Consider the following 20,747-nt stretch of genomic DNA (forward strand, 5'->3'; position numbering starts at 1 on the left):
TTTTAACTATGTAGACTTCTATGAGAGAAACTGTCAACTCCACCCAGTTCAGGATATCTGGCAATAAATGCAGCGTTTCAAGAGTAGGGGATCTCATTCATTTAACAGTCAAACCTTGAGGAAGTCTTTGTTGCTCAATCCTAAATTTATTAGATTCAATGTGACTAACCACTCCCTTCCTTTCTGGTGTGAAGAGGAAGAATGTAGACCATGAGATCAAGTGTTTCTTCGGGCTGAAAACAATTGTATTAAAGGGACACTAAAAGGGAGATACAAATAATACTTTTTGGAAGAAACGTTTATTTCCAACAGGAGCAGGGATTACGGGACCCTTAGCTTTCCCCTCACGTGAAGAAGCATCTGCCTGTGCTGGAGGACATTCGTGGTTCCTGTGCTCGGTCTCTAAGGGCAAATTGTTTTCATGAAGCCCACTTCATTCTTCTGGACTTCACCGAATTGGCACCATGTGAAGCAAACAGGAGAAGCTCTTCTTTTCGCCCTAGTAGCTTTGTACTGTATATTTGTTTTTCCCATGGATTAGAGACTAACTGCTCCAAAGAACAGAGCAATGACCAGGAACAGATAGGTGAATGACAGTTTGCTAAATATTTGATACGTCTTTAGTTTTAACCAAGTTAAACATAAGGTTCTAATGCCATAGAGTTCCAGTGTTGGAAGGAGCTTAGCGATCACTTGGTTTTTCTACCCACACATATTGGCGAGAGAACTGAAATAGCATGATTTGGCTTGCTAAAGGAAATACAGATAGGAAGTTCTTTCCATTTTACCCTGAAAAATATTTAACAACAGTCTACTACTTGAAGAACTGTTATCCTTTGTTACGAGTATATTTTCATTTCCATTGTGGGTGAGCATTTCCTCTCCACTAGGTTGTGCAATCCATGAGAGTGGAATTGTTATCAGTCTTTGCAGCATGGTCAGAGTACCTGGTGATCTTAGATGAGTCAGTTGTTTGCCTTTAAAAGTGAAGTTTTATGAGGGTAGTGACTCACTTTCTTGTGCTAGAAATGAGAAACTATTCTAAATAAGTTTATTAACTATATCTGAGAAACATAGAATTTTCCCTGTGACTTTTGGTAAGACACCAAGAGTTGCTGACGAAGACTCGGGGCATACTACAGAAAAAATATACACACACATACAAACACATGCAGATATCACACTGTACATAGGGTTTTGGACCCTCAGGATCATCCTGTTGCTCTGTAGTAGTTTATTGATCATGGGACCTGAACTCTATGTCTGTGTCATCACTCAATTAAAATCCATCACATGCATAATTTCCATATTGTAACCAGTGGAATAAATAAGTGATCATATCTTTGTTTCATTTATTTCCAAAAGAATCAGCGTGTAGATTTCCCAAGAGTGTATTGCTAGAAGAAGAGTGAGGATTTGAGAGTCTGGACGATTGAGTGAGATGACAAACTGAGAAGAAGATCTTAGAAGACAAAGAGTTAGAAGGAGTGATTATGGCGGATTAGGTCACAGGTTTAGGTAGACAGAACAACGAATGCATTTAGGACCTGGAGGTAAATGGTGCTGTCATCTGAGGAAATGTGGGGCTGGTTAAGAAAGTGCAGAGCTGGCCTCCACTGAAACGCATATGAGAAGCAACACACCTACCCACTGCCCAATTGGGGGGAAAAAGGGTTCCCATTCAAAAAGGTATTAAAGTATGAACAGTCTTAAAAATGCATGCCTGACAGTTGCCAGTTTAGGAGAAAAAAATAAAGCCCTGAAATATATTGCCAGATTATTAGTGTTTTAACTTTCATGAGTTTTCAGTTTGCAGAGCCAGCATCCATTTCTGATTGCTGAAATCCTGGGAGTGTATTCGCTTTAGGTGTTAAGATGCAGGCTCTGGACTTAACCTTTTTTCCCCCCTTGGCTTTAGTTGATGATCCTGTGGAAACAAAAATGACTCTGCTTAGTTTGGCAGAAATGCAAGAAAGATAAGCTGCTTGGGGAAGAGGGAACCTGTTCCAATCCCTGTCCCAAGGTCTTTTCAAAATATGTGCGTCAGCCTGAGAAATTTTCATATGTAATGCCTAAGTCTAATTATTTAGTTTGGCTACAAAGGGTTGGCGAAGCATGCTTTAATCGTTTTGATGCTAACATTGTCACAAGGCAACATTAAATCATTTTGAAATGATAATACTTCAGGTTAGTCACTATTTTTGCAGCTGCTTTTCCTTGTCACATTTGTTTGAAACTAATAGAATCGGTTATGATGAAAGAAAATAAAGCAAAAGACTACGTCAACTTTATATTTCTTCCCCTCACTGTATAAGTAGAAACACAAAATGAGATGGGAAATTCTTAAACATCTTCCTCTTCTGATTGGCATTACCGTAATTCAGAACTCACTGTCTTTTGGAAACTTTCTGTGTAGTTTCCCTTTCTCCACCTTTCCTGCTTCTCATCCTTCATGAACACTGAAGCTATACATATTCTTCTAACATACAATTGTAGTTTTTGTCACTTTTCTGCATAAAATATCTCAGTGGCTTTTAGTTACTTACACAGTAACCAAACTCTCCAGCCTACCATCTAAGGCCCTGACTCTCTGGGGCCACCTTTATGTCCAGCCTAACGGCTCACTCTCCCCACACATTCTCTGTGTGCCAGCATACTGAACTACTTTATTTCCACAAGTATTTATGAAGTACTTACTTTGTCTCAGACTCTGAGCTTGGTGTTGGGTATTCAACGATACATATGATCATTGAACAAAAACCACGATATGGGTTTTGCTCTGAAAGAGCTCACACTACACAGTAGGAGAAATATTAAAAACACAGTGTATGAGTGCAACATACAGTGATATATGCCCTCGTACATTCTAGTATTCCTCTGCCCTCAGTAAACTTTTCTTTATATCGTTCTTGTAAAGCTTCTATCTATCTTTCAAGACTGTTCTCAAATATCACCTCCTTTTGTAAGGTGATTGGAAAGATCTGCTGATGTTTTGTATATACTTCTATTAGAATTTATTTCACTTATGTTTTATTTTGTGTACGTATCTATTTGCACATTGATCTGCGAGCTCCTTGGGGGCAGGATTCAGTCATCCCACAACCTTAGCTATACGCTCAATACCTAAAATGTACTAGACGCTTATAAATATTTGTGGATTGAATAGCTTTATAATATGCCAATATTCTAAAAAAATAGAGATGTTCTAATCTCCATCAGCCATGTTTAATAGAAGATGAGATCGTATTTTTCTTTACTACAACATATTTGGCCCAAATGGAATTTAATAATCATGTTCAAAATAACAGTTTATATTTTTTGAACTTTTCCTATCTTCAAGGCATTTTGCTAAGAATTTTATATAAATCACGTCCTTTACATCATGACAATTATATGAACTGGGAAATATGACTTCCTTTGTATAGGTTTTGTATAGAGTTTAAAAAATATGTCATCATCATCATCATTATAGCTGATAGTTATGGGACACTTACTGTGCACCAGGCACTATTCAAAGCTTCATAGATTAACTCATTTATTCCTCACACCTACTTAATTTATTACATAGTTTCTATTATTATCCCCATTTTATAGGTGAAAAAACTAAGGTAAAGAGAAATTAATTTTTTTGTCCTAGGTCACATAGCCAGAGTTGTGAGGATAGGATATGATGATCCAGGTGGTCTGGACCTAAAGCTGCCTCTCTTACTCATTGGGCTAAGCCATGTTTCATTTTGTAATTCATATTGCAAAACGTGGTTCAAAATAGTTGATTATTACCGGTGGACACTGAAATAATAAGGATTTATATCATATGACCTACTTTATTCTCTAAATTGGGTCAATATATTGTCATGCAGGGGACCCTGCTCACTGCGCCATTTGTCGTGCAGGTCGTGCAGGGCGGCAGGCGGGGTCTCAGCTCCTGCTCCCCACATGGTGAGGCCAGAAAGGAACACCCACGGAGCCATAAGTAGGGTAGCCATATCACTATATTCTCACCGGCGGCATCTGCCTCTCTGCAATCCGTTCTTGCTAGCCCCCAATCTTTTTCTGCTAGCGTAGCCACAGCAGTTATATTAGTGGCCAATGGCTTACGGGTTACAGCTGATGGCCAACTAGCCACAACTGATGGCCATCTCATTACAGTTGATGGCCATTTACTATCCGAGCCAGCACCTTTCTATGTGAGGCCGAAAGTCTGGAAACTGCTTTTTGGGGCTTTGTCCCCACATATATACTCTTGGAAATTCCCTTACATACTTTCCATGTTGTCCACTTCATTCTTTATTAAACAACGGGAAATCCCATGGAAGACACAGAATTGCCTGATGGCATAAAAGTTTGTGTGAAATGTTTTCTCTTGTTAATGCTTTAGATCATACCTGTCTTACCTATTCTCTTGATTCCATTCTTCTTTCCTGAGTTCTACTTACAACTAGTATGGATTTTTTTTTCTTTTTCTTGATATTAGACCAGCAAAAATAGACTTACTTCATTTGGAGATGCTAAAATATATTATTCCAATGTGTTTCTAGTCTGAAAACCTTTTAAAGTTATATTTAGCTTAATAGAAAAATAATTAGTATAGAGTTCATACTTCATCCAGTGTACACAAAGCATGATTCATAAATATTAATAAGACATATAGTTTGGTAAAGCTATACTCACTTGAGAATTCAGATAGCATCATATCTTCTTCAGCATACAGCGTTTGGGTTTGTCAAAACCGAGACAAACTGAGACTAAGGAAAATAACATTTAACCATTGTAAATTAGGAAAAAAGAGTGAAGAGAATTCTCAAAAATATGAAATAAGAATAAAGCCCACAGTTGATGGATGGAATTTATAGGCTTTCAATTTCAGGGACCAAAATCTCCATTTTAGAGAGGTTGAAACTGCTATGATACATTTTAGAAGTATCTTGATGCCTATTTCTGAGATATTATTTATTTTTATCTTTCTTATCAATTTATAATGAATTACTTGGAAATAACGATTAAGGTTTAATGTCCAGTAACATATAATGGAGGTTTTTAAAAAAGTGATTAATGATGTTATTATCTTATTGGTATTTAACTTTAGAGTTGTGAAAATGAGAGGGTATAAGTACTTGAGGTAAAATCTGTTGAAAAGATTTAAGTTCCTATAAACCCAGACCTAAACTTAAATAGGAGTCTGTCCATATCACATTTAGAATAAGATAAAGAATTAAGACCTATAGAATGTCAAAGACCCATAAAGTGTCAAAGAGAAATGGAGAGTGGGACTGAGGTTATATTATCAGCTTTATCATCACATAATTTTCTGACTTTAGAGCATGTGGTTCACCTTGATGGAATTAAACCTTCATTTGTAAAATCATAAATTTGTATTAATTGACTTTCAAAGTCCCTCCCCGCTTTACCATTCTGATTCCATTACTGGTTCAGGATAACGTCTCTTTCACAATCCGTGTCTTTGGATTGGGCTTTAGTTTACATCTTCCTGATAAATATAAATAGGTACAGTGTAATCTTCCAAACGTTGACATCAATCTAAACACTACCTAAAGTAGGAGGAAAGAGAATGTTATGAGATTTACCACACACTTAGCTTGAGGCTTACTTTGCATTTATTGATTAATTTAATCAGTTTGCAAATATTACTGTATTTAAAGTAGTTAATTTGTAACTTGAGGTGAACACAGGGTTGTAAAATATTTCACATTTAATTTCTTTGTATTAACATGTTTTATATTCATTTTAATATCATGCATTCTTCATGTGTTAAGATATTGTATCAATAAAATCAAATACATTAAATTACATCTATTTCTAAATGAGTATGTGCTAAAAACTGCATATATGTATATATATATATATATATATATATATATATATATATATATATATATATATATATATAACTGGAGCTTGTTTGCCTATATATAAACTGGAACTTTCATGCATTTACAAAGTGGGACAATGTATATGTATTGAGGTAAATAAATATCTTGCTTATTAAGAATATTTTTCTTTTATTCCATTCTTCTTTTACTTTCCCATAGACTTGCTGCTTTCAAATAGCTGCATTCCCTTTTTGGGTTCATCAGAAGGACTGGATTTCCAAACCATTCTGTTAGATGAAGAGAGGAGCAGGCTGCTCCTGGGAACCAAGGATCACATCTTCCTGCTCAGTCTGGTCGACTTAAACAAAAATTTTAAGAAGGTCAGTTTATTTATATATATTTGACTGGATGCATTTATTTTGTGCCCTTCTTTGTTTCTGTTTTGTTTTAAATGACTCAATGTTAAAAGCAGTATAGCTCATTTACGTGTCAAAAAGAATATATTGCCTCTGATAGAAGTATTAGGTTGTATAAATGGGAAGGGGTGGTAAATGAGGATTTAAGTACATATACATGTTCTTTGTTGAGAGTGAATGAGTATAATACTATAACCTTTGAAAATATGAATGAAAGGCTTGGAAGAAGGAAAAGGATTGTTTACATCATTCAGATGAATGCAAAGCTCTTGACAGAAAAACTGGTAAATGAGTTCTCACTAAGTGTTAACATTTGCATGCATAGCAATTATTGTAAAATTAATTTTTTGTTAACTTTCAAATAACAAGTAAGCACACTTTAAATTCATAGTGTGACTATGGTAGTATTTTAACACCACACTGTTTCTCCACACTCTGATTTTATATCTAAACATATTTCTCCTATGGCCCAATCACACTCCAACAGTGAAGATTAATAACGCCCCAACTATGGGCTCATTAAAAACAAATTCCCTTTCCTTAAAAGGAAATATATACAAAACACAAAAGGCACTTGCTGCTGTATCCCACATTTTGAACAGCACCGTGATACCCAAAGGAAAGGGTGCAACACTTTAGGACTTATTATTAGCTAGTACTTGAGCAAGTATCTGTTTCTATGCAAGCAAAGATAGACACGAAGACCAGAAGGGACTAAATGACTAATGAGAAGACATACTATATGATCTATTCTGCATCTATGATGCATCTGTGATTGTGTTTCTTCTTCTTTTCCAGTTGTATCCCAAAAGAAATACTAGGAGTCATTGCAAGGTTTCAAGTCAATAGTTCCCAGTATTCAGTTAGTAGAGACTTCTTCCCATTCAAAGAGTTCTTTATAGGTCATATTAGGACAGTGAAGCGTCATACAGCATTCATCTACAATGACCACTTTAACTTCATAATTTTGAGATGTTTTCAATAGCTAAATATCAGTTGCTTAGTTATTTTAATATTATCAACACTCAGGGCTTTAGTCTACGTAGGATAAATGTTTATCTCCATATATATTAATATTGTTTAATTAATATCTGCGTGAGAAACAATTGTTTTTGTTTTTGAATCATTTTAACTTTTATTTTTTTCACACATTTTTTAATCGAGATCCACCAAAGGCAAAGGGGTTATTTATTTTTTACGAATGCTTAGACTTGATAAAGTAATAATAGTCTTTGAATGCAAATGCATATGTGCATATGTGTGCATTTCTTATAATCTATGTTTCTAGAATAAAAGTGAGGGTTAAAATATTGTCAGTAGTTGTTCCTGACTTGTTCTAATCCAAAAATACTTACAAAACCATTGTTATCTTTTTTAAAATTATTATTCTATAGCCTGGATATTGTTTAAAGTGAAATAAGCAGTTGATTATGTGCTAGAATTGAAAAGCTTACCTTTATTCTGCCATTATTGCTCCCTTTCATTTATTTTTAAGGGTTTATTTTTTCTTTAGCATTCTTTTTGAGGACTCGTACTCCTAGGAGAGCCTTTTGATGGTATCAACTAAATATCAGTCATCAGTAAACATCTTAGCAGGGGATGAATCTTTTTATAAAAGAGTCCAAATAAAATCTTAGTCAACTTTGCTGTTTTACTTTAAGAGATGCTACGTAGCTAACAGCATTTTTCCAAATGTGTCTCAGTTTAAGTATAATAGTAAAAAGCAATTCACACTTTTAAGGAAATTTGTTTTTGTGCTGTTTTCTGCCTTCAGGGATTGGAGGAAAAAGTCCATTTATCTGAACGGAGTGTATTAGATCATTGCTTAAAATAAATTCTGATAGCACAACTTCCTTCTGTCACTATTTTAAGCAAATTTCTCTTTGGCCATATTCCATGTTTGAAATCTGCTAATATTTAATAAAATAAATATTTACGAAATATTGATTTCCCTTATGATGTTATTGAAATAAATGGTTATTTGAACACATTATAAAATTAGGGTCTGTACTTGAGATTTCCTGCCTAACTGATATTATTTTATGTCGGTATTCCATGTATAATTCATAAAGGGGTTATGTATGTAAAGGTATGAATTTATGTTTGTGTAGGTATCCACCTTTAAAATTTATATAAATCACTCCAGTGTGAAAAGGTACTCCACAGCAGCAAGTAAGTGTCAAGATGTAGTACTTTAGCAGTGTTTAGACCTACGGAGTTTGCATTGGCTCCGTGCCCCTCGGCAAAAATCCAGACTCCTCTGTGGAAGAAACCACACATGTTGGGACTCTGTGGGGCAGAAGGATGTCCTTTGTATTCCTTGGAGTGAAAGCAATATACAACACATAATTGAGTTATGAGTGACTGTTTGGGATTCTTTTTTCCTCCTCTGGGAAATTAAAAAAAAAAAAAATTCTATAGAACTTGTTCAATTGAAGTACTGAAATTTAGGATATATGTGTACCTAAAGTTTTTGTTGCTTTAGACAAGTAACAAATTGAAAAATAACCATTATCATTTCATATTAGCCACAAGCCTTTAATAGGGAATGACCAGAAATTATAGCAAAATCATGCACAAAACTAATTCAGTAATAAATAGTTCATAATATCCTTCTTATTATCTTTACTCTGTTCAGAATCAATTTTAAGTCTACAATGAATGCTGCGGGTATATGCTCAGTAACTTTGATGAGTAAATGACTGTAGAGGAAGAAAGTCAAAACCAGATTTACTAGGGCATTTTCACAATCCAGAAAGTAAGTAAAAATTAAGTAGACTGAGGTTTTTTGTTTTGTTTTGTTTTGTTTGTTTTTAACTTTGACATTTATAGATACACATAAGAGGGGTAATAACATTCTAATTATTTTGTTTGTTGTTTGTTTTTGAGGGAAAGGATTGTTTCTACAGGGACATAATAGACTTCAGGGCAAGTTTAAGCACACATCATGGGGGATGTGATACCTCATAGTTTAAGAGGCTTTTCAAAATTTGCTTCATAAAGCCTCTCTTTACTTAAGAAATGCCCTGTGGATTCCTCTCTGGGACAGGTTTGGGACATTTATGCACACTGATTTGACATTCTCTTCCCTCAACACTAGACAAAAATGGAGTGTTCAGAAGCAGCCATTCCAAGGGAAAGACGTGGATCTGGAACTGCATTTATCACTCCTGACTGTTTTGTTGTAGGTTGAGTTCCCTCAGAAACCAACTATGAGGTGTAGATTAGCTTATAAGATATTTGTAAGGTAGTATTCTTGGGATCAACATGTGTGAGAGGGTCGCTAAGGAAGTAGCATTAGACAAAGGGAGAGCTGAGCTGTGATACAATTCCAACAAAAGCCTCAGCTGACAGGCCACGCTGATAAGATGGAAAACATTTCAATGTTGTCCTCTAGTGTAAGTGATAATACCATTATTTAGCCGGATTAATCTTATAAAAGAGAATCTCCATTTTCTTCCTATCTAATCCATTCACTATGACCATCAATGTTATCTCTTAAAAAAATAAAAATCTTATATTTCTTCCTGGTTTATACACTTCTGGCAGTTCCTGATTTCTGAAGAACTTGAATAAACTCCAGATTTCTGCTGGCTTCCAAAGCTCTTCTCAACACATTCCTCCCACCCATGTTTTTATCCACTGTTTATATTGTTCCCTCTCTAACATTTTATGGAGATGATACTATCATCGGCTTGATGATGTTATCAAGGACCCAGTTCTTTCTGTCTCTGCTGTCAGTCACTCTAGGTATTGGTGTTATCCTTAGGTTGGCAGCAAGATGGCTACAGCAGTTTTAGCAATCACATACTAACAACAAAATGTAAAGAGGTAAAAGACCATAACCTACTATGTATCTGTCTTAGGAGCAAGGGAACCTTTCCTAGAACCCTCCCGCATAGCAAATTGGCCAGAAACATGTAAATTCTGATTCTTAAACTCAAAAGAGGAGTGGAATAACTGCAATTTGCTTACACCTGTCAATTACCTTAGTGTCACACAGGGTGTCAGGCGAGGTCTCTGTTCCCGCTCCCCACATAAGAACGCAGGACATGGTGAGGCCGAACAGGAACACCCACGGAGCCATGGGTAAGGGAGTCATATCACTATATTCTCACCGGCGGCATCCGCCTCTCTGCAATCCGCTCTTGCTAGCCCCCATTTCTTTGCTAGCTTTGCCACGGCTGTTGTATTAGTGGCCAATGACTTACGGGTTACAGCTGACGGCCAACTAGCCACCGCTGATGGCCATCCAATCACAGTTGATGGCCATTTACTACCCGAGCCAGCACCTTTCTATGTGAGGCTGAGAGCCTGGAAACTGCTTTCTGGGGCTCGGACCCCACACTTAGGTGGCAGAGATGTTCAGAAATCAATCACATTGATCACTACACTTACAGGGAAGGAATAGAAAACAAGCTTTCTGAAAAATGTAATTAGGGAACCAATCTTTTTTTCTCATTAACGTTGGTTACCTGAGACAAACATAAATTTTTCTCAGCCAATGGGGGATAAAAGAGTATATTGTCTATTTGGAGAGAATTATCAAGATTAGCTAATTCTATAAATAAATTTTCTGTAAGGATTCATTTTTCTTTCAGGAGATAGCCTTGGGAAGTATTCATTTCAAGTAAAAATCCTTGAAATAATTTGTTTTTCTCCACCTCACTTTGTAAAAGTTGAAAAATCTGCTAATATTTACAGATACTTCTCTTGCTTATGTAAGAGTTTATTTATCTCTGTAAAAGTTTTCTGTGATTTTTTTAAAATTTAAGCTTTATGAAATCTAGTGTGCAGCAGATCTCTTATAATTTGCTGATACTCTCACTACGATATTGTAACTGTTGTTTGGGGGTGACATTGTCAGTAGGGAGTAGATTGCAATTTGACTAAAAGAATTGAAGACTATATTATTATTCTAGTTCTAGTATTTAGCATTATCCACTAAATATTTAACATACAGAGAATATATTTTTTAAATTAAATAACTAAACAGAATTTAAGTATTTTTGACTATATTTCTTAGCAGAATCATATCTAAAATAATGCTGCTTTGATTCATTTGGATTTGTCATTGTCTGGGGTTGTAACCAATTATATGCATTTGTAGAATTAAAACTTGAGATACTTTTTTAGTGACTGAACTTTGAAAACAATGTTTTTATTCTACTTTAGTCATCGTTTTTCTTTTATTCATTAAAAAATCATGATTATCTTCTGTTGGCACTTAGAATATTGTAATACGAGGTCTGACAATTAAGTCCACAAACTTATTACAATGATGTTGCTAACATTTTTTTGATATCAGAGGGATTATTCATTATGAGTTTGTACCAACTGGACAAACAGTTAACCAACTTTACTACTATTTGGAAGTGCTGAAAAGGGTGTGTGAAAAAGATAGGTGACCTGAACTTTTCGCCAGTAATTCATGGATTTTGCATTGGCATTGTCTGATGACGTTGCACCAGCACACACAGCATTGTGTGTGAGGGAGTTTATAGCCAGTAAACAAATAACTGTATTGGAACACCCTCCCTACTCACCTGATCTGGCCCCCAATGACTTTCTTTACCTGAAGATAAAGGAAATATTGAAAGGAAGACATTTTGGTGACATTCAGGACATCAAGGGTAGTACGATGACAGCTCTGATGGCCATTCCAGAAAGAGTTCCAAAATTGCTTTGAAGGGTGGAGAAGGCACTGGCATCAATGCATAGCTTCCCAAGGGGAGTACTTCAAAGGTGACCATAGTGATATTCAGCAATGAGGTATGTAGCACTTTCTCTAGGATGAGTTCCTAAACTTAATTGTCCGATCTCATAGAATATAAAACTCGGGTCTTGTCATCGCTCATGCCCTAGTTAGGGAGACAAGGCATAACAGAGTGAAATGACTTAGAAGACAAGTCAGAAAATCTTTAAAGATCCAAAATAATGAGACAGATCACATATCATAGGAATTCAGGGATGGGGAAAAATCACATATTTTGCATGGGATATGAATTAGTTCATGGTGAATGGGTAAAATTTGGATTGTTGTTAATTAGCTGGTTAATTAAAAATGGCTTGCATTTGGATTTGAAACTTGAGGTTTATTGTTTCCTTTTTCAGTTAGGGTGAGGGTCAACATGTTTGAGAAATGGAGTAGACGAGAGTTGTTTCTCCCCTCCAAGTGTGTATTTTTCCTAGTTTAAGTTAAAATAGATTCCCCTGCCCTTGCCTTTAACATTCTATCCCATCTCTAGAGTTAGAGGGAGGACATATAAAAATGATTTCAATAGTCCTTGAGAAAGGTGTTCAACTCTGGATGGACATTTGCATCCATTTATCATTCATTTATAAGTGATGCATTAGGAACCTGTTCAGGATAGACATCATGATAATGAAAGTGTTTGACATTTGTGCAATATGGTTTAAGGACCTATGATTTCTAAACAAATGATTCTAAACTACATGTTATCTGTCACTGTGGCTGCAAATGAACATTCTGTACCTCAACCAACTCTATGGAATCCTAGCAATAATTCATATGAAATCCAGAGTCCTTTCTATGTAAACTTCGGGAGTAATATATACAAGCTGAAAGTCTCTCCCTTTCTCTTTCTCTCTCTTTTTTTTAATGGATTCGTAGTTGACATTGAATAAAAAATGCACAGTACTCTCTGTTTGGTTATGTTACTTAGTTGAGCTTCTGAGTTAATGAATTGTTGGGATCCTTCCATATGAAAATGTTACTCATTTTGGAAGCAGTTCAAACCGTGCATGGATGTAGTGAATTTCTGAAACAGGATGTGAGCAAACAGGTCACAAAGGGAATGATTTATGAAACTAAGCGCTGCTTTTGTATCTGTTTTAGTCAAGCATTTATTTCTTGTTTTTCTTTCTTTTTTCTTCTTTATCCCTGTTTTTCTTTTTCAAGTGGTCTATAGAGGCAGAAAAGTAGACCGGTGAGAAATAAACTTACTCTGAGACTATGATTATTATTTATTTCACCTACTAATCTAATAGCAACCAGTATGTCAACTCATAGAGTATAATAATAATCAACTTTATTTTACTTTCCACACTCCCTTTCAATCTACTGTCGGGGACCAGTTCTGGACTTCTTTGTTAACTCCAGCAGGCCCCGTGGTTTTTGAGGTCAGTTTTAGGTAGTACAGATAATTGTTATCCAGCAATTAAAAGTTCCCATCTAATGTGATAAAACTTCCAATCTCACTTAAAATCGAACGTCTGCTCCCTCTACCTATCCCCGATTGAGCATGCCATGGGAGGGAGTAGGGAGATGTTCTGAGGCTTCTTCTCTCTTGTCCCTACCTAGCACTCTTCCTCTTCCCTAAGCTTGTTAAACACTGTATACGACATCTCTGGCATCCAATCAAGAGAAGGGAAGAGGAGAAATGTCTACTGTCCTTGTCAGAGGGACCTCTCAACTTTCTGGTCTTGTCAGACATTTAAAGGTGACTTTTCTTTCATAGGCACCTTTGTGAGTTTTTGGAATTTCCTCTTTCTGAAATTCTTTGCCTTGCCGTTCTCTGGATCAGCATGACGGCCTTTCTCCTCGGATTGGTATGTTGTCATTCTTTTTCCTGTGACAGATTGCACTTCCTACAGGTGTTAACTTCTGAAGTCTTTTCTCAACACTCTTGAACAGGACCTAACGTGACCTTATGCCATCCCATTTTTGAGCGACCATGGTTCCCATCTGTTCCATGGGAAGCCATCTTGTGGAGTTTCCTGCACACACTCTAGAAGTTCAGGCTGATATGCATGTAGCCATTGAGCCTGTCCTCTGTTTTCCCTGCAGCTTGTCAGTCTCTCTCTCACCCTTTAGACGTTAGTCCTCCATGTCCCAGGAACTGTAAGTTCAACAGCAAGTGCGTCTCGAGGGCCCGTCAAAGCCCCTTCCCTGGCACCTACCCCTCACCCTGTGGGTTGTAGGACACATGATACCACTGTCTCAGACGAAATATTCTTCTCAAGGGAAAGGAAAAACATTCTCATCTCCAGTTTCTAACTATTTTATAGTTTAAACATGGGTGAAATCATCTAAATGGATCTTGGCCACCTCCTTTGAAATTTTTCGCATCTTGAACTTGCATCTCAGTTTGAATGTTTTCTCAGCTAAAACTTCTTTTCGCATCTCGCTATATTATCAAAGCCATAAAATGAGCTCTCAAAAGAATGTTTGCTTTACCTCCAAATGTAATGGGCCAGCTCATTGTATATCATTCCTGAAGTATACACAGTAGAATTATGGACGTAAGCAAATGGAGAATGTTAATATTATTATTAATATTATTTACCTTCTGGATATCAACAGCCTCAGTCAAAATGTTTGCTGTTCTACATCTTGTTTCCTGTGCTTTTCAATAGTATTTCTGTTAGGCTCCAGCAAGGTTAAGCTATAACCGAGAATCTAGATCTATATTGATTCCTTTTTAAATAATCTTCAGAATCAATCTTTAAATAGTTTACTATCATTTTGAGATAATACTTAATCATCTTTATTCCTTTTTATTTGATTAATTTATTTCTATTGAAACTGATACGTGTCAAAATTAAATATTGCATATAAAATGATCAAAGAATTGCAATGTTAGCTAAACAGAACTGAAGGGCTTTAACTGGGCCCCAACAAAAACCTATTAGGTAACCTTATAGTGTTGAAGGCAAAAACAGCATAATACTTAAATTTTTCTGTTTAAAGTTATTTACATTAGTTTTTAATGTAAAAAATCATCAATGTGTTTCTGGGGTTAAAATAAAGGAAGTTTTCCAATGGGTTTTAAAATGAGGAAGCAATGTGCCCAAGCAATATATACATCATACAACCTATTTTACTCATTTTCATGGAATAATTTTTATGGAGACAATTTCATTTCATCTTGCTAAAATTTAGGACCCCGTATTTGCTTAAGAACTTTACTCTGAGAAGATGAATAAATTCTGGGGATCTAATATACAGCACGGTGACTGTAGCTAGCAATATTGTATTATGTACTTGAAAGTTGCCGAGATAGTTCATCTTAAATGTTCTCACCACACACACACAAAGGTAACTATGTGAGGTGATAGATGTGTTAACTAACCTTATTGTGGTAATAATTTTGCAGCATATAAGTGTATCAAATAATCAGGTTGCACACCTTTAACTTATACAGTGTATATGTCAATTGTATCTCAATAAAGCTGGAAAAAATGCAACATTAAAGTATTTTTCTTGTATCTCTTTTCTCCTATACTGAAAAATCTTGGTTCTTAATAATGTCAAAATAATGATTTATTTGCTATATCTTACAATGTACGTAAAATGATTTTGAAACAATAATATTGATATTACCACTAATAAACTGGAAAAAGTTAAAAAAAAGAACTTTTTGGTGATTTAATGGAAAAAAATATCAAAATTATTTAAATGGAAACATTGGATAAACTTAAAGATGAAATATTTAAGCCAGAACTAGGATATTTTAAGAGGAATGACTTTTTTTAAAGCAGAATATTAATAAAACAATTTTATGTTTACAAATATGATCGTTTCTTTCTTCCACCTAGCATTGGTGATTTTTGTCTTATTTTTCTCCTTATTGAACCTGAACAGTAGGCCTATAATTACAGCAGTTAGTCAGATTACTTGAAATTCACCAAACTATGACTCTATTTTAAAACACTTTTATTAGGAAAATAAAATAAATGAGTTTATAATTTTAAATATAATAATTTTAAGTGGATATTTAAATGCCCTTTTTGTGTAGCATGAAAAGGACTTTGTTACTTTTCTTTTCTCATGGAAGTCTAAAACAAGAGGGTTTTCATACACAAGGATCCTGTACTTGCTGGGTTTATATGAGTATAAGCAGATATGCTTTTATAAATCAGAATGACCTTCTGACTCTAGTTCATTAACTTGCTTCATGGCTGAATAAGATATTCCCATCTAATGCTTTTACCCTGCAAGGCTGTTATTTAGGGGGAAAGGCTCAGAATAAATAATTTCTCATTTAAAATCATGTGATTGATAAAAGAACATTGCCATGCTTTTTATTCTTAGTTCATACTTGAAATTAAGAAAATATAAACACTTGGAAGCCATGTGGACATCCCAATAAATTAACTTTTTGTATAAGGCACCCTGCTTAGTTTCATGGTGATTAATCTCTTCTTACTGCCTGCGGAACACATGCTGTCTAGTAATCACAGAGGTAAAACAATTGCCTCGTTCATGGATGTGCTGGCTCCCCAGCCCGGGTGCTGATGTGCAGGTCCCATCTGGTCACTGTAACGGGATGTCAGGATGTTGTTAGACGGCTCACACTCCTGCCAGCACTCTGACAAGAACTCTTTCTCTGTCTCCATTTTAAGGGATTCTCCGCAGATCACTTTGTAATAATTATGGAGTGCTTATGGTACATGTGATACTGTGTCAGGTGCTAAAGAGGATAGGAAGAAGAAGCGATGTCCCTTGTCACTCAGGAAAAGTGGCCAGTAAACCTCAATGAGTTATATGCTCCTTTAACAAGATAATGGAGCCTCTGACCTGTATTCCTTACAAAATTTTGAAATCTAGACACCAGCACAATTGTACCACAGATTCAAAATTACTAATTCATTTGTGGATTCCTTATTTTTTTTTTTTAATTTTTACGATGCAATAGCATTTCTCTCACTTTCTTACGGTACATATTTATTGAAGCCCTGCTATGTTTCTAGCACTCTTCTAGATGCTGGGGATATCATGGAGAATACCTTTAAAATGGGGAGTGGGGTGATGGAGAAGAAAAAAAGGAAACAAATAAAATATCACTTAATGCTGTGTTATTTTAAAAACCGTGTTATTCTTGGAAAACTACTTTAGATTGGTCTCAGAGAAGGCTTTTCTGGGGAGATGATATTAACATGGACACTTAAGTTTTAAGAAGGCACCATCCAGAGGAGGTCAGATATATTCCAGGTAGAAAACATTCATTCTGAGGATAACACTGATGTAATATTTGAAAGCACAAAATTAGTTTTTAACAAGTATATTAGAATTCTGAGATGGTTGGTGGATGAAAACTAAATGTGAAAGAAGCATTGAGGGGAAAAAAAGAAAAAATAAAGTAAAGAAGGGAGAGACTATTCTCACTCAAGACTTCCAGAAGGAAGCTACATGGGCAGATCAGACTAAAAACTTGAGAATTTAAACTTCTCATCTGTAACAATTTATTCCCCAGACAGTTTTAAGTATGCAGGCTTTCCCTTTGGTGTTCCTGTCCTTATTTTTCAATACTCCGTTCTTTGATTTCAGATATCTTACCTCTCTCTGTCCGTGGAACCCAAAGTAGTCATTGCTCTGTTGATTCAAATACTTGTGCCATATGGCATTTAGAGAAAAGTTTATCCAACTTCTTTGCAACTGTTCAAAACTCGAATCCTGTTCTTTGATAGAGATGGCCACTTGCATTTGTAGGGCTCTGAATTTTTTTTCTTTAATTAGGTTTTATGAACAAGTTGTAATTTCCTCTTGTGTATTCCAGTCAGTCGTTTTGGCATCTCTGAATTAGGCTAAAGGGCGTTTGACTGACCTTGGACTTGCTAACTTGAGTCAATCAAATTGCTTCTCCAAAGTTGAAACAAGGAGCAGATATAATTAGAATTTCCTTAGGATGTTGTTATAGGCCTTATCACTATTTGAATGTTTCTTGATTAAAATTAAATAATTAAAAATGAATTCCCTGACACTTTCACCTTACCAAATGATAACTTAAGGAATTATATAAATTAGGAATGACACAATAATTTTTAGAGACATTGCAATATTTTATTTGTGAGTTCCTCCTACCTATTTGTATTCAAAGTCAAATAAAAATGCTTCAACAAGCAAACAAACAAAAAACATTTTGTATTTAGATAAAAATAAGCAAATTAAATCAAAAGATGATAACTAGATCCAAGGTTGTGTTTTTAAATGAATGCAGCTCCCACTATATTTTCATCAGAAAATAAATATTAAATCTCTTTTGCAAAAATGTGTTTAAAATATAACTACAGCAAATGAACACATGTAAAATGATTGGGAAACAATTTTCATTTCATTAGGATGATATCTTTTCATACTGGTAATCTGTATTCTATAACTTTAAAAGAAAAAATATGTACATATATATTCGTACTCTCATTCTTTTAAAAAAATATGGACTGCTTCACAAATTTGTGTGTCATCTTTGCTCAGGGGTCAGGCAAATTTTCTCTGTATGGTTCCAGTATTATTATATGTGCTACAGAAGAGAACACTACATATACATATATATTTAGAGGTTAATATTTGATTCTTCCCAGTATCACATACAACAATTAATCCTTTGGAAATAATCAATTTCAATTGTGAAATAATATGAAAACAGCATCAACATACTAACAAGATTAACTCAGTAAATTACAGAATGTGGGGACTGACTTATCAGACATACTTGTTTTAAAACATTAACCCCATAAACAATCACTTCCAAGTGGAAGTGATTTTAATACACTTAATACATATTTAAATATTTAAATAAATACAAATTTATTTACTTTTGTTTCCCACAGTAGTTTTCTTATCAACTTGATTAGCACTCAAATTAAAACCAATTTACAACCCTTTAATTATTTAATAGTGGTTAAAACCCTGGATGATTATATTGAGAGGGATTCTTGGGCTCATATGTATCTATAGAGATCTGTTTGATTTATGATGTCTGTTCTGCATGGAGAAGGAGAGAGCAGCAGTAAGCTTTCTACATATTTGAGATCCTTGATCTCTAAGCTCCAAGGTCCCAACAAGTAATCTTCACCAAAACGATAGCCTTAAAACGTGTATCTGGTAGATCATACATTAGTTAAGAACTAGTGTTCTGTGGGAATATTTCAGGACAATTAAATATGGCAATTATGCAAGTGGCATCTCTGCCTCTGGTATGCCCTCCTTTGATAAGTGAAAGGAAAATATCTGTGGGTCAGTGTCTAAGGGAGTGGTGCAGCTGTATCAATCTTCAGGAAGGGGGTATGTGTTTTGTTTTGTCCTGCGTAATGTAAACTTTTAACGAGGCATGATACTGCATGTGCAAAGCTCTAAAGTACAGGAAAACTGTGTGTGTCATTTCATTGCTCATGAATTCCGAGAGCAGTGATAATATTGATAATCACTGCCTTAAAACTGTACACATTATCCAATGACCAAGAGAACTTCTTATAGATACCGTGGACATTGAATTTTTAGGTGAGAGGTGTGATTTCTCTCTGGGAGTCAGGAAGTCTCAAAGGTTACTGACTGGGCTACTGAAATAATCTCAGGACTTTAGGTATTTCTTGGGCATTGTGTAAACTGTGCTGAAACTTGAGACCCTATGTGAAATGTGTTATTTTATACCCAGAGTAAACATGTCTATATCTTCCTCTATGTAACTGCATGCCTCTGTATTTCTTTATTACTGTTTTGCCCCTTTATTTATTGAAAAACAAATGTTACTTGAACATATTTCTTCAAACCCTATAGAAATATGAAAGTGTGTCATTTTTTTTTGTTTGTTTTGCTTTCTTTTGTTTTTAGATTGAATTATGGAAAATTCTGTTTCTTTACATTCTTTACTAACAAGGAATCAAAAGGAATATTTTTAAAAAATAGACCCTTTATTCTAATGACTAGGTGGCAAGTAAGAGAAAATCCTGCCATAAATCATAACTAAAATTATATCTTTTAAATATTGGCACAACTACAATGATTTTATTCTTTTTAAGTAAATGTTTAGAGTCTGGAAGATAATCAGATATCTGCTAGGTTGTTATTATTAAGTAATTCTATTTATGACTTCTAGATTCTTGACAGCATTGTGTCAAAATAAGCCAATATATAATCCCAACTAATCTTTATTTTTAAAGTTTGAATGTTACCTTAAGAAGTAAAATTATCTTTGTAATACTATCTTAGAGTCCCGTGCAATAATAATAATAATAATGATCCAAGGATAATTTCTAATTTTAACAGGTTCTAGACTTTATAGATTGAAGGTAAATGAATAAAAATGAGATAACATTTTAGAAAATAAAGAAAATCTGCTTTGTAAACAGAAAAGACAAGATTTATTAAAATTGGTTTCTGGAGTCGAACACCTTATATAACATTTACCCACTGTTCAAATCCTGAATACAATTTTAGTTGTATTGCTTCATTAACTAGGATGACACAAATTAATTTACAATTAAATGACTTATCATCAATAATTGAAAATGTACAAAAAAACCATTAAAACATCTTTCAGAGATTTATATTTCTTTGCAAAGAGAAACATAGAAAAATGTACAATTATTATTTTAATGATGAGTCCTTAAGACAAAATTAGAGTTGAAACTTCAAATTATTACATTACAGTTGAAATTATTAAGATAAAATTATTTAAAACAATAGCTCAGAAGTTGGGACAGCTACACACTTTGTTTACGACTCTGCTGTTGAGGGTTCTGAGAGGGGCTCTATCTC

General features: G+C 34.8%; 1 protein-coding gene across 1 annotated transcript in view; it reads left to right on the forward strand.

Annotated features, from left to right (window-relative positions):
• Positions 1–20,747, forward strand: part of SEMA3D (semaphorin 3D) — a 203,475-nt gene that overhangs the window by 81,913 nt on the left and 100,815 nt on the right. Inside the window, exon 3 of the mRNA XM_081079723.1 lies at positions 6,051–6,211. Within this exon, the coding sequence (XP_080935849.1) occupies positions 6,051–6,211 (161 nt within the window). The remainder of the gene's footprint in view (positions 1–6,050; positions 6,212–20,747) is intronic.

The sequence above is a fragment of the Rhinolophus hipposideros genome (genome assembly GCF_964194185.1).
Source record: "Rhinolophus hipposideros genome assembly, chromosome: 18".
Classification (NCBI taxonomy): domain Eukaryota; kingdom Metazoa; phylum Chordata; class Mammalia; order Chiroptera; family Rhinolophidae; genus Rhinolophus; species Rhinolophus hipposideros.